The sequence below is a fragment of the Python bivittatus genome, unplaced genomic scaffold (assembly GCF_059951505.1).
Source record: "Python bivittatus isolate LINGU-HERP-01145 unplaced genomic scaffold, Pbiv_v1 ctg000980_np1212, whole genome shotgun sequence".
Lineage (NCBI taxonomy): Eukaryota > Metazoa > Chordata > Lepidosauria > Squamata > Pythonidae > Python > Python bivittatus.
In genome coordinates this window covers 8,252,949-8,268,716 of record NW_028277125.1, presented here as the reverse complement: position 1 = coordinate 8,268,716, position 15,768 = coordinate 8,252,949, and the positions used below count along the sequence as shown (strand labels likewise).

The following is a 15,768-nucleotide window of genomic DNA, read 5'->3' as shown; positions in this document are numbered from 1 at the left end:
GGAACAACATACTCAGAGACCTGTGATAGAGGACCTTAGAGAGGTAATAAATAAATGCAATGTGCAAAAACAGCATATGATATTTTATTCCAAGAATACCATGGAGCATATCATGTTCTCTTCTCCCTTTTTATACCCCAACCCCTGGGAATGCTTTTGGGTCACACTAATTAAATTCAGACATTGTATCAAGCGAAGTATAACACCACTGAGAAACCTACAAGACCAGGCTGAGGAGAGATCATCTTGGAGAAAGTCTATCTAGGAGACTGCTAGGAGTCAACACCAACTTGATGGTATTTAACCAAGCCATGATTTGTTTAATATGGTTTATCAAAGAAGTCATAATTAACTGGGTCCACACAAAATACTAAGCTAGAAACCATAATTTATAAAAGGCAATGGCTGAGGTCATCCAACACTCTCTGGCAAATCAAAACAAAGCATGTATGTTTATGTAACATGCTTAACAGATCAGATACAGACAATAGAAACATCTGTGCAACATACAATGCTTAGTTAGTGTTAGCTGTTTTTCCATAGCACCTTTTACAAATCCAACTTCCTTATGGTTCACTGAATTCTGTGAACCTGGAACCAGCCATTGGGTTTTTTCAGTGTTTTCCAATGTTGGCAATGTTCAAACCTGTGGGCCAACTTCTAGAATTCTCAACGATGGCCATGGTGCCCAGGGAATTCTGGGAGTTGACATTCACACATTTGGAAGTTGCCAAGTTTGGAAAATGCTGGCTTACTGAAAAACATGAACCCAGACAGTGAATGATAGACCCCCTGCTCACTCAAGGAGCTTTATAGTTACCTGGGGAATTTCTCCCTGAATCTCCATTGTTACCAACCAGTTTTCTATCCTGCCAGGTTCTTTGGCATCCTTGACTATTAACAAAATGAAATGAAGTGAAATGAAATGAAATGAAATGATAAAAATAAAATATCTCTATTGAATCAAGCTCAGCACCTGATGATTTTATCAAACATTCAGGTAAGGGGGTTTGTTTGTTTTTTTGTAACTGTTCCTGGGATATTATTTTTATTTTATTCCCAGTCTAGCCTACAGTCCTGGAATTTCATGGCAGTCTCTCACCCAAGTATTAACCAGGTTACCCTGCTGAGCTGTTCAAGATGGGTCAGGTGCTAAGAGATCAATACAAAGCTACATTCCCCAAAGGCGGCATTCAATCAATAGCCATCCTGTCACCATGAAATAAAAAGCAATTATGGAATGGCCATAAGGGATAGTGGGCTTCGACAGGCTTTAAGATATATGCGCTTGTAAAAAGGGCTTTTGAAAGAAGCCACTTCCGTCACCAGAAAAAGTGCTCTCTTCTTGGCCCCTAGTAAGCTGATTCAGCTAAACCATATAATTCATGGCTGAATGTGTCACTGAGCAAATGTGGGAATTCAGAAGAGACTGAATATGGCTCTTGAGGATTAGTTAAAGTGCAGATGAATGGGCCAAACAAAGGACAGGAACATGTATTAAATAAATTCTGAATCACATTTTCATCCTGTCCCTGACAGATATGACCCTATATAGTAGAGGCCTTTCCTTTTTCCTGCAGAAATATTCACCTAAGCTGAGAGAGATAATAGTGTGGTGGTAAAGGGTACCCCCCACACCCATGTCAGCTGCATTCACTGCCAACCTTATAAGATGCCCCCCATACATGTGAACTACTTAGAGTACCCTTGTCATAAAACATTCACAGCAAGTTGAATTGACCTTGAGTGGCGACGGGGAGAACCAGAGAGGAACCAGGGGCCCAAGAAACCCTGTGACCAGAGAGAGAGAGAGAGGGAGAGAGAATGCTACTTAAACTATTCCATAGTTGCAGATCATTGGGATTATTTATTTTATTTATTTATTCGATTTCTATGGCTGCCCATCTTAAACAAGTGACTCTGGGCGATGAACAATAATAAAATCATTTAAAAACCAAATACAAACACAATGCAAAGAATAAATATAGATAGCAGCTTAGAAAATCATAACCATAGATGTTAACGTAACCAGGAAATGGGGCTCTTGACACACTTGGGATCCCAGACCCGGGTGATGATGTAAATATACCCTGGTCTGCCAGTTACACATCAGCTACTACTTCCAATGTACTCCAGTCTTCCCCCACACATTATGTTCCATATGCTCTCTATCAATCACAGTTATTTATTGCAAATCCTATTTATTGCAACTCAAAGCCAGAAAGTAGAAAGGTGTAGAAATCAAAACACAAGTTCCAAATAGAACTTAAGATCATAGGAGTCTAAGATGCAGCAACAAAATATATATATGCTCCTGAATGACCATATTCTAATTTTCCCAGCTACTAGCAAAACCCTTTGCAAACCTCAGTTCACCCATTTCAGACCCTCCACACATCAGCTTTGGTGGTACAGTCAGAAACCTATCCTAGCTGTGTGTATTTCTTGTCAAAATCATCTTGCTGGTGACTCACCAAAAAGCGCCAGAGCCCTCAACTTACATGGAAAGACGTGGAACTAGTAGGTGATTTCCCTGGGTTTATGAAATCAAAATCTTCCCAGCTACTATAATTGGAATGTTATACAGTAATCATTTTGTTCTGCTTATATAACTAGTCTTGATTTAATATATCTGTGATATATAGAGAGTTGCTTTGGCTTACTTAAAACAAACTTTCTTACAGAGCCCTCTTCATTTTCTACGTTGTCTGGATAAAATAAAGGAGATATTTACTCCTTTGAAAAGCAGTGTAAAATAGTGGGGCAAAAATAAAAAAGTCAAAAGAAGGAAGCTTCTAATTAAAGTTGCAGTGGAACTTTGCTGAACAAAGCTCACAAAAGGGCTTAGGGATATAAGGGTAGGGTTTGGGGTGGGTGGGCTGGATAACACTGCACAGTATTACGTGCCTGAAGAATCACTGTTTAAATTCTACTTGCTACTAACTGCCGAAAACCCCAACAGTGCAAAACAGTCCTAATGAGGGAGCTGTGCCAAGATAATTTCTCCAGCCCTTTCGATGCTTATGCGGCGATAATAATCCCCTTTATGGCTGACAAATAATGTAACCAAATAGTGTGGGAAGGGACTGAATGCAAATGTTTTTTGCACCTGGCACATAGCCTGAAGCTGGGAGAAAGTCCGATTGTGGTTAGTGGGAAACTCTGTATATTTCCTCTAAATCTATTCTGCCCAAATATTCAGAAGCAGTTGAAACAATAGCAGAAATCAAGAAAGATTTGCCCTTTCCAAGCAAATTTTGTCTTATCTTTTTTCATACATAGATACATACACGAATGACAGCTTGGGAGCAATCACATGTTTGAGTCATGCTATGGGCCGTTCTGGTGTCATTTATTTATTTATTTGAATTTATTAGTTACAGTATTTAACATTTTGATTAAAAAAGGGTTCAATTCACTCCTGATAAGTTACACATGTTGGTTTGCAATCAGATAGTTTCCCCCGTCAAATTGTGTTTCAGGTAGTGTTTTACAGAAGAATTATCCTGCCCACCCCCAACCCCCCCCCAACCCCTGCTGGTTCTTATTCAATTTGCTGAAAGGAAGATTTTGCTTTCAGAATGTATTTCAAAGACAAAAAAACGTTCCAATAATAATTTTAAATTATTTCCAATTATTATTGGAACTTTTATTTATTAAATTTACATACTTATAAAACCATACTTTTATAAGTATGTAAATAAAGTTCTCAGGAGCGCAGTATTGGAATCCTTGCATTTATTTACATACTTATAAAATGGCGATGGCCTATATATGAATGTCTTTCCTTTTACAATCATCTACTCAATCTCCCTGCCTTTCCATGCTCAATTAAGTCCTAAAAAACTTATTTCCACTGTTGTTTTTTTCTTCCAGACTGGGTGGTGTGGCAGATACTGGAACAAGAGTGATAGTAAAATATGCAGCAGAAGGCAATAAAGCAATTGCATCTTGATCAGAGAAAAAACGATAAGGACTTTTTTGACCAACTGGAAACCTTATATAGACCTTTTGTTGAAAGAAGAAAAGATCGAATTGATGATTTCAGGACTTGGGGATTAAAAAGGGACATACTGGTTGAGGAAAAGTTCAATATGATAAATACTCGATGGAAAGAAGGGTGGAATTGTATTTTTCTTTTCTTTTCTTTCCTTTCTATCTCTTTCTTATTTTCTTTTTGTTTGTTTATTTTGTATATTATTACCATATTGAAAAATTCTAATTAAAATATATACTAAAAAAAGGAGTTGCATCTTCTGCCACCTCCAACATGCAAGTAAACTGAGAAACACCACCAAGCAACTTCAACCAAAGAAAATCTCCGGACTCCGAAAATAAGATGGAAAACCTAAAAATGCTTTTGCAGGGGAAGAAAACTCTTGAGATATGGCTAATGCGTTACCTTGGAAATGCATACCGTAGGGCAGGGGATCTGGTCCCATGAAACATATTAAATTTTAAGAGAAACGTAAGATGGAAATGGCTCTTGTGGGGATTCTAATGTCCATTCTTTTTCAACAAACCGCCAACCTAATTTAATGTAATTAGGTAAACTGCAGCAGAAGGCAATGAGCAGAATCCAGGTATGTGATATTCCACAATAAATTGCCACCCTGATGTCATTGGCAAGAAAGGCACAGAAGGGGAACGAAATGAATGCTTTCGTATTTGGAGGAAAGACTGGAAGAACATCCAGGGAAATGTCCAGGATCTGCAGACGTGTATTTCCTGTTTCCAAACATTGCAGAACTCACCACAAGGATGCTTACACGTGCATTTTGCATTTCATGTCACTGGGAGCCCCCCCCCCGGAAAAACTTTCTCACTTGATTTTATAAGCATGCAGAGTTCCATAGATTTGATTTTTGATTTTGAGGATTATATCTATTAGATTGTCTGCTTTAGGATGCCCCAAAATGCTATCAAATATTTCGCTAACATTCGAAAAAGACAGAAGATCGCCAGTCAAATCTGGACAAAACCAGCCCCCCTGTGAGCTCTTTAATTTATTATTCCTATAATAAACTTCCCCTTTATTTCTGGAGCAAGTTTTACAAATCAAGCTGTTGTCATGAGAGAAAAGACACCTTTGTTAATAGAAACTATTACCTTTCACTCTTAGCGGGAAGATGGTTCTGAACCTTAAATTGTCAGCCGGGGCAGATTAAAAAAAAAATGTTATGGGGATTAAATCAATTGAAAGAAGGAAATCTGATACAAGCAGGGCCAAAATCATTAAGTATCTGCACTGTTCAGAAACCCAAAGAATTCCTGGGGCTGCTTCAAGAATTGCTGTTGGCCACTTGCTCCAAACAAGCTGGAAGGAAACTGTGGAGAAGTCATAGCTTAGCTGACATCAAGGTGTCTGCCAGGAGGGGTCAAAAAAGTCAAGTTGGAGGCCACAATAGTGCAATCAATGCCCTGCTCTTTTTTAACATGCATATGGGCTTTGATCAGACTGTTGTGGTTACCATCCTCACCTTTATTTAATCTAAAATGCTTTTTTTCCCTTTTTATTATATTGTTATAAATCTTGATACGTTACATTGTTTCCATACAATGATATTTATACAGTATTAATTAAACATGATTGACATTCTATTGTTTAGAGAACTTAGAGTATTGGAAATAAAGGGAAGAGAAAGAAATATTCTATCAATATTAATTATGATTTAAAATGTCTTGACTTTTTTAACGCACTCTGGATACTCACGCAAGGACTTAAATCACTGAAAATTTGCTGTTGCTTTGGGACCTCCTTACCATATCTCACGGTATGGCCAATTCTGTTGTCTGACTACAGAATTGGCCATATTTTTAATCTTCTATATTCTGGAAGTATCAAAATCCAGGGCACCAACCACAATGCTTGTCATCTACTGGACTCCACTGTTCTCCACTTGGGGAGCTGGGGGGCTACTATTCCTGCTGTTGGTCCAGAATAACACTTGGATGGGACACCACCGGGAATCCGAGAGCTGTAAGCTAGACTGGAAAGTCAAAACAATATTCTAGAAGAAGGTAGTAGCCACCCACTTCCTTACTGCTGCTAAGAAAATAGATGGACAAATCTGTGAAGTCATCAGAAGCGTGGCCCAAAAGAAGCCTTACCTTAAGGCAGTGTTTTTCAGCCTTGGCAGCTTTAAGATGCAAGGACTTCAACTTCCAGAATTCCCCAGGTGGGGAAATCTGGGAGTTGAGGTCCACGCATCTTTAAGTCGCCAAGGCTGAGAAACACTGCCTTAAGGGGAAAAGAAATGAGAATGGTCATCCTGCTTACCTGCCTATTTAGAGAGGTTAGTAAACAACAACGTAGGAAGCTTCAAACTTCCAATGACACAGGCCTGCAAGCAGGAGTGTCCATACAGCATGGTCAAAAAAGTCAAGTTGGCGGCCCTGATAGTCCAGTTGAAGTTTCACCTGGGGCTGACATCTTGACTTTTTTGACTTCGCCTGCAAGAAATACCTTATGTCATTAAACCCTGGCTTCCAGTCCTGGCTTCTATCCCCACCGGCTCTGTTGCAATTTGCCGCAGACCCAGAGGGAGAAGTTAGTAATCTATACCAGCAACAAAGACATGGAACATTCTCTACTGCAGTGTTTCTCAACCTCGGCGATGTTAAGACGCCTGGACTTCAACTCCCAGAATTCCCCAGCCAGCATGCTGGCTGGGGAATTCTGGGAGTTGAAGTCCAGGCGTCTTAACATCGCCGAGGTTGAGAAACACTGCTCTACAGCACCAACAATTTAATCAAAACATGGAATCAGCAAAGAACCTAATTTTTCCCCCTCTCCTTTCATGCCTTTGCTTAGTGCAGACATGAGCGAGCACACACACACACACACACATTTACACAACCTCTTGCAGCTGGAATTGGAGCATTTTCCAGCTCAGCAATGGTTTTCTTGTCCAAGAGGCCACCCGTGGCCCAGCTGTCTTTCCAGCGAGCCAACAGCTTTACGGAGCTTCGTCCGAGAAAGTGCCCCCATTCACTGCTCTGATTTGGATTAAGGACTAACTGGGAACCATCGAAGCCCGGCCTGATGGTTCTTGCTCACGTTGCAGACATGGCACTGATGGTGGAAAGGGTCACCTGTACCGCTTCTGGGTTTCAGCTGGGCGGCAGGTGGGAGCCACCACTGGCTCCCCTCCCCAGCTGTTTCGCCTCCCAGAATTTCTCTTTATCACTTAAATGGCCACAGGGGCACGCTGGGTGAATTTCATTCAAAACCAGGGAGAACGGCAATTCCTCCTCTGTCATTCAAAAAAATAAAATAAAATAATAATAAAAAAGCCAACAACAGCCCAAGCCTGCTAAGATGCGTCCAGGGAAAGAATGAATCAAGGATAACTAGAAAATAAAAATGGTAAGGAATTAGCCAGCTTGCTTAAACACGCCGGTCACATCTGGTGGCCAGAAAATGGAGTCCCCTTTGCAGTGCGAAAATGTGTTCGCCACCCCCCCGCCTTCCTCCCCACCTCCCCCCGTGTAACCCTGACACACAAAAGCTTTCCAAGCGTCTGGGTAAGCAGCATGGCATCATCCAAGCCAAGGGGGCGGCGGTCCCCCCACCCCCCCACGCCCCGGCGGGCAGAAAGCACAACGGGTGGGGAGACCCTCCAGGCGACACGCGGCGCCTTCCTTACCCACATGGGTGATGACCGTTGCCAGGCGCTCGCTGAGCTCCTGATGCGACATCTCTTCTTCTTTCAGCCACACCAGCATTTCACACGCGAACGACGGCGCAGCATCCAGACCGAGCCCGCGCCTTCGCCAAGATGCCGCCGGAGCGGGAGGCAGCTCCGCCGCGGGGACAATGCCGGTGCCACTCCCACAGCGAGCGACAAAGCCGTCCAGATCGCACCTGACTTAGCGCGGGCGGCTCGCGCAACATCCCCGGCGGCGGCGCCGCTCGCCCGCGCGCCCGCCCTGCCTCCCTGCAAGGTCGTTTCCAGAGCTGCGGCGCATCCTGGGCGCCCCCCGCGCGCCCCAAATCTTGGCCCGCTAATGGGCCAGTTGCTGCTGCTGCTGCCGCTGCTTCCGCGGCGCCCGCATTTCGCATCCGCTCCGCTCGTTGGCCGGCGCTGGCTGAAGTGAGCGGAGTCCACCGAGGGGTCTCCCAGCGTCTGACGCAGGAAAAACCATTCCCAGCGCCGGGGAAGCAGAGCTAATGCCGGGCGTGGGGGAGCAGGCGGCGGGCGGGCCCGCAGGAACTTGGCTCGGTTAACCAAACGCTTTCTGAGCACCGCTCTTCGTCAGACCCAGGCCCGTTCTTTTCTTCTTGCCTCCCGTTTTGCTTTCAAGGAATGGATGTGGTTTTGGCCAGGCCAGGTGACTGCGTGAAGACATGGAAAATAGCCAGCCATTCTCAACCTGGCCTATTTAAGACGAACCTACTTAGTATGAACCTAGGGTCTGGGGACGACGGGAGTTGTAGGCGTCCAAAACAATAGAGCAGCGATTCTCAACCTTTTTGAAGCTGCCGCCCCCCCTAAGGAGCGGAAAATTTTTCAACGCCCCCCTTTGTGAAAATCCTGTAATTTAGGGTATGGGGGGGGAGTTACTGAATTATAAAAGGCAAAAATTTTAAGTAATTTTTTTCAGTAGACTTACACACCAAATTTGTTCGATTTGACTCGATACTTTTGCCCTGGAAGGTAATTATTACATTATTATTATTGCATTTTGATTTATTGTCCGCCCATCTCCCCCCAATGGGGAACTCTGGGCGGCTCACAAAGTACAGTACGTATGAAATACAATTATATGCAGGGGTCGCTAGGGGGCCATCCGGGCTTTGCTCCTCCGTAGATCTTTTTCCGCCGCTCGCATCGCTCGTCGCTCTTGCCAGCTGCCTTCGGGGTTCGGCCAGCACCGGCATTTTTTCTCCCTCGCGTAACATCGGCGGTTCCTCCCATCTAAACGGGAGTACCCATTTATCCGCCCCCGTTGAGAACCAATGCTGTAGAGGCTGTCCTATATCCTGTCTGTCTGTCTGTCATTCTGTCCACCACTAATATTTCTACACTGCTCAGCTCTAAACAGCTCTGAACATTTATTTTCTTGCTAAAAGACAGACCTGTGGCCGGATTCATTTTAAATTTAAGTTACTTCAGATACATAAGACAGAAACACATCCTATCAGTACAGAAACTACTGCACTGTTTCGTAAGGGAGAGGACACCGTCAGGGAAAAAAACACGTTAAACACGGGAGGCAGACACACCATAAAACAAGTCACTTCAAAGTTCTACCAAAACTTTATTGAAAATAAAATTCAGCATAAAAATAAATGCAATCACAACATACAAGGTACTTACACATTGCAATGCCAACCTGCTTGCCCGAGCCGTCAAACTGACAGCTCGTTCAAGAGGTGCCATTTACCTGGTTGCTATCCTTTTTATTCCGTTAAACCACAAACCACATTATGACGATCAGATCATTCCCAGAACAGATGTCGACACGTGTCGTGTCGGTGCCCTTTTAGCCCTTCTGTTCTCATCAACAAATTTGTAATTACCTTCACTTTGTAAGTTCCTCTTATTTCCCGTAAATGCCCCCACAGGTCATATTTCAGTTATCTTGGCCTTATTAAATGCACTCAAACTTACATTAAAACATATAAAAAGGCTACTAATAATTTTCCCCTCACAACACCAAGTAGAAATAGGAGTTTACGTAGGGCGAAATAATTCTCTCTCTCTCTCTCTCTCTCTCTTTCTCTCTCTCTCTCTTTTTGCCCCATAAATTTTGTTTTTCCCCTTCTTGGAATCTAAGGGGGGTTGTGGGGGTGAGAGGGCAGGAGTGTAAAAAAAAATCAGAATGGTGGCCTTGACTGTGCAATCAAACCATGGATGATGGATTTAAAAAGGGGCGGAGCTTTGATCCCACAGTTGTGGCCACCATTTTGACTGATTTGACCACCCTTTCTGGACACCCCCTTCTTCTTGAAGGCTTATGATCCCACCTATTGCAGCAGTTAATCTGTGGGATACTAAAAAGCCTGTCTCTACCTTTACATTTACCATTATACTGCAAATGAAAACAAAATCATTATACATTATACAAAATACAAAATAATTATACAGGAAGCACACCCTGTTAGGAAATGCATCATCAGCGAGAACAATGGCTAAATACTGTGTTTCTAGGGCTGGAGAAATTCAAAACAATTCACATCCCTGTTTTGGATGGATGACTGCAACGTAATGCAGGTGCTTTTTATTCTGCACCCCCAGACTGGCCATCCTGAGAACCGTTGAGGAACATGGTGACCACCTTGCTACAGCACTGTCTTTAATGCAGAGACAGATAGCTATCTTTGTGACAGTGAATCCATCCCTTCCAGCTAAAGGTTGGAGCTGAAATCTTGGGATGATCTTGTACAAAGAAGAAAAGCAATAGCTCTACCTACCGGGGTGTCCATGGGTATGGTCAAAACAGTCAAGATGGCAGCCACAGTGGTATGATTAGAGTGCTGTCTAAAAACACAATGCTTTCTAGAACTTTTTAAGAAGGGGCTGGGGACAGTCACCTCTCATTCATTGGGTTTTCCTGCACATTGCAGAGGGTTGGACTAGATGGTCTTTGTGGTTCTTTCTAAGTCTACAACCTGTGATTCTGTGTGGTAGATGCAACTAGTGAGGCTCCTATTTTCATCTTCTAGAGAGGAGGGACATCTGTGATCCTCCTAGTGTTGCTGAATGACAACTCCCAATCGCACTGTGCAGTGCTTCTGATTTCTGCTTCCTTCTAAACCAGGATGAGGTACCCACACAAACATACAATATTCCTCCCATGTGATCTTAATTATGATAGCTGTTTTCCCGCTTCTTCTGAAAGCAGGGAAGCAACCGGCTGTTTTATTAAGATCGTAAGATGAAAGAGTTTAAGGCTCCCACCCCACCCAGCAGTTGTTATGCAGCTAAAATAACTCTTTTCTTCTGGATTTACAACAGAGAAGTAATGTGATGCAGAAAAACTGCTGGTTGTGGTGGGGATTTCTTGGCAGTCCTGCAACCTGCAGAAAAAGTCTTCCAAACAAAGAGGTTACCTGTTGGTTTTCATCTCCAATTTTAAGCTACAACAGCGGGAAGAGTTTGGAAACTGGACTGTGCTTAACTGGGCAGCCCATAATCCATTGGCTGTGCTTGAATACACAATCCACCAGCCTTTTGCAATCTGCTGTCTTGCAGTCATGTTGGACCACAACTCCCAGAATTCTCCTGGCAATGTTGGCAGGGAATTCTGGAAGCTGTAGTCTCAGTGCCTCAGAGGATGAGGCCATTGTGCACTACAACACACTGAAAGCATGAACTATATAAACAGAATGTGATGTTACAACAAAGCATCACATTTTGTGAGACTGCTTCATGTCTAATTCTTTGGACAAACATAGTAACCTCACGCATAACGTTGCTACCTACGATACAAGGGAAATCCCCATTTAAGAATAAAGCCAACTGTTGAATGGCTGGTTGCCATCTTTAGAAATGGAGGAAAAGAGAAAAAGGATGAATCTTGAAAATGGGAGGACACCCAATGGGGAAATTAAATTAGAGGGGAAATGGCAGATTAGAGATGTCCAGAAGAAAGTTCTCAAGCACAGGATACAAGCACAGACCCAGCTGCCTTTCGATGGGCGCTGATGGATCCCTTGGGTGTCTACAGATGTCTTGCTAGACAATCATAATGGATATTATTGTTCTGATACCAATTTGGAGTCCAGCTGGTATATTAGTTTAACAGAATAAAAAGAGAAAAATAAATCAATAATGCAGTGGTTAGTAACAAAACTGCCATTATATACTGTGTCAGAGAAGCAGACATAAATACAAAAATCTTAATGAGAGTGCAAGATTTATTGGTTTTGACCTTAGCCTTCCCAATCCAAGGAAAAATGCATTACTTATAAGATTAGGTTACAAGGGTTGGAATGGGATTAAGGAGATAGCTGCTGAATTTGGAATGCATTCAATATTTAAAACTATTCTTAATTTAGCAGAGAGGGTAAAATTTACTTAATTTACATTTCAGAATCTCTACCCCCACCCTGACCCCAGTTCTAAGAAAAAAACATTTTCCTTCCAAAAATTTCCTCTGATATTTAGGACATCAGACTGGAAAACAAATCCTTTTATTTATATTTATTAAGCGTTTTCATATGATAAAAGACAACCCCCCGGGAAAAAAAAGGAAAGAAAAATAGAAAGGTGCAAGAAAAAAGAAAAAGGAAACTAAAGTTAAGAAATATATAAGTGACTTCCGACCTTCTTTTCAACAGATAATTACATTCTTATTGTCTTTCTTCCCTCTTAATTATTTTACAAATCCTCTCACCCTCTCCTTTAGTCCACATCTGTCTTAATCTTCAAATCCAAAAATCATCCATTCAGCAAAAAGTCCATATAAGATTTCCAGTCTTTCAATTTATTTTTTTTTGTGGTTTGTAGAATGGAAAACAAATCCTATGCACTCTTGTAATACATATTGATTTAAATAATCCATTCCAATCAATTTTGCCCTGCCTTCTCATTTCACATGCTGTTCCAGTAACCTGTATATCATCTGTCTCGGTTACAGAGGGAACATTGCAATAAAAACATACCTCAGATCATCTGCTACATTTGAACTACGTGGATATATGCACTCAAGATACGGTTTCTATTACAATATCCACTTTCTGATACCGCCAATGCCAACAGAATCAATTAATAAAAACCTTTCTATTTCTATAGTAATGGAATTGCTTAAAATGCCTTTGTGGAATGAAAGTAGCTAAGGATATTTATTTTATTTTTTTTATAAAGGAGGGCTATTTTTAGTCAGCTATAGTGCTCTATTTGAAGGAAAACATAGTAAATGTTGACTGAGTATCTTTTGGGCATGCTCTATGCCCCATAATCTTAATTTATATTTCTGAAGCATTTAAAACAACTCTCAGCCAAGAAGAGAGCATTGTTTAATGTCTTAAACCGCCAGGAGTTGCTGGGAGTCAGGCAGCATATAAATTTAATAAATTAGTATTAGTATTGGGACTAGTATTACTGTCAGTTCAAGTCCTACAAATACTGGAAGTATGGAGGAAGAGCTAATAGACACCTTAACAACCTCTACTGAGTTATTTCTAAGGATTTCAACCCAAACCTGACATGTAACATGATATACAGTTGTCTCGTACTTCTCTTATCACTGACTGAAACCATCAACTCATCGCCATTGAATGTATAACAGTACTTTTGGACACTTTTTAAAAAACATATTCTCTGCTGAGACCAACTCATTAGTCCATGAAAATTTGTCTTTGGGTAGCTGCAAGCTGTAAATGTTTTATTAATTCCCCACTTCACTTCCATTAATAGTATGTTTTTCTCTGAAAGTTCACTGCTTTAATTTTCAAAGGTTTAGATTTCAGTTCATCCCATTACTGCATATCCAGGATTGTCAACATGGTATCTGCAGTATCTGCAGTGTGCGTCACATGAGAAAATTAAAATAGGAACTTGGTAAGTTGCAAAGAAAAGCGCTCATTTCCAACATCGCCCTCATTTCTAAGAATGACTCTGGTCTCCAGAGAGACTTCCGAAACTTCACAATGAGCACCGGCTACTTTTTTATATGCAATCCACGTTAAGCTGGTGGAGCTTCAATTGCGCTGTTTTTTACCATATCCTGGTCAAGAGGGAGGAAGGAAGGAAGGAAGGAAGGAAGGAAGGAAGGAAGGAAGGAAGGAAGGAAGGAGGGAGGGAGGGAGGGAGGGAGGGAAGGAAGGAAGGAAGGAAGGAAGGAAGGAGGGAGGGAGGGAGGGAAGGAAGGAAGGAAGGAAGGAAGGAAGGAATGGTTTCTATTAAATTGATGCTCTATAACTGCCAGCCATTTTCTAACTGTTCAAGCCCTCTCCTCAACAACCATTTTGCAACATCATCCACAGCAGATTTTCCACATTCCACCTCAGCTGGTGTCTTCATGTCTGATCTTCTCCCAGACTGAATCCTAATTGGGGAGCGTCAGAAACTCTCAAATGTTGCTAACATGTTAGGCCAACAATTCTGGTAATATGCACTAAAAGATGCTATCTGCTAACCTGAAGCCAAACCATAAGATATTGTCGTAATTGTGCATAATCCATGCCAACTGCCTAAGGGATTAGAATGATACCATATGATAAAAAGCATTGCTATTTAGGGACTATCTTCCCACGTTCACTGTTAAATTCTAATAGACTCAGAACTCCCCCATTCACTCCAATTTGGATCCTAAGTGAAGTGTCAGTATAAGCACCATCTGGAAATTCCCAGTCTTCAGTTTGGTTGGTTCCTGGAACTCCAATCTCAACATTTCTGGAAAACAACTTCAACTCCTCCTCCTCCTCCTCCTCCTCCTCCTCCTCCTCCTCCTCCTTTTTATAGGTTACAGAAGAAGGCAATCAGAACCTATTTTCTGTACAGGCAGGATAGGCCCTCTAGGAACTGTTGATATTTTATAAGCCTTTTTCAATCTCAACATTTCTGCAAAACATCTTCCTCTTTTTTTGTAATTCTTTTATTGTATTATAGGATACAAGTAATACAGATATTAGCTGGATACAGCAGTATTTGTACAATGAAAACTAGAAATTGTTAACACTATAACTTAAGCCTTTAAAGAGAAGGAAAAGTTAATATCAATGTTAACTATAATTCTGAGATGTTAATGAACATAAAAGTGCTTGAATTCCAGTTCAAAAGTGCTTGAATTCATACTTAAAGCTAAGTATGGCATTGATAGACAATTGTGAAAACTGACATTTTTGACCCACACTGCAGATGCCACTGGGAGAACATGTCAGAAAAAAGAGGTTGCCAGGCTATGTTCATGCCATGGTTAGATGCAAGTGTGGAAGGCCTCCCTGATGTAAACTCAGCATTTCAAATGAGGCCACCAGCTCCCACAAATTGGACATTCCAGGTAAAGTGAAGCAAAATAAAATTGGGTCCTATCATTCAGTAAAAGGCTTTAACAGGAGACATATTTTTTCCTCCTCTGTAGCTGTATCATTCATACTTAGAACTATTTAATTTATCTATTTAATGTAATTTAACTATTTAATTTTATCACTGGTAAACAAAAATGTATAATCTCAGAAGAACAGGAGAATCAAAAACTCCTGGATTAAGATGTAATGGTGAAAAAAGTCCACCTTGACTTGGTAATGTAAAAACCAAAATTCTAGGAATGTGAGCTTTCAAAACCTAGAAAGATACAAATAACACTGATCCTTATTGCCCTTTATGTATGATGGCCCAGTTCAATGCAGAACACTGCCCTTTTGTCCAATGACAGGAAAAAAATATATTTCAAATTGCCCCAAACAGAATTACACGTTTTCTTTCCCAGAAATGATGTTATTTGAGTTTGAAGGTTGTTTTAGATATACTGTTGTTGCTATAGACACCCAATCTAGGGTCACGTTTGTGCAATCACAGAGCTCCTTTTCCAACAATACTCCTATTGTCTGGCTGAATTATTCATTAATACAGGTGCAACTTTTCATTTACAGAACCTGTTCACTCTACAGTGCCAGAAAGCAGAGTAGCTTACAATCTTTTGGTTGTGTTCTTCTTGAGTGACCTGACACCTTACATGTAAGTCTTGGGGCTACATGAATTCCGAGGCAAAATATTGAGAATTGGGAACTATGGTTCCAAAAGCCTTGAGGAGATGCCAAGGAAAATCTATAGTTGACATTATTGATTGCTAAGGATGGATGTCTTGTCTCATCAT

At 41.4% G+C, this 15,768-nt stretch overlaps 1 protein-coding gene across 1 annotated transcript in view; it reads right to left on the bottom strand.

The window, feature by feature from the left end:
* MCF2L2 (MCF.2 cell line derived transforming sequence-like 2) overlaps positions 1 to 8,342 on the bottom strand; it is a 216,995-nt gene extending 208,653 nt beyond the window's left edge. The window contains exon 1 of the mRNA XM_088131892.1: positions 7,650 to 8,342. Coding sequence (XP_087988018.1) covers positions 7,650 to 7,728 — 79 coding nt within the window. The 5' untranslated portion in view covers positions 7,729 to 8,342. The remainder of the gene's footprint in view (positions 1 to 7,649) is intronic.
* Positions 8,343 to 15,768: the final 7,426 nt, after the last annotated feature.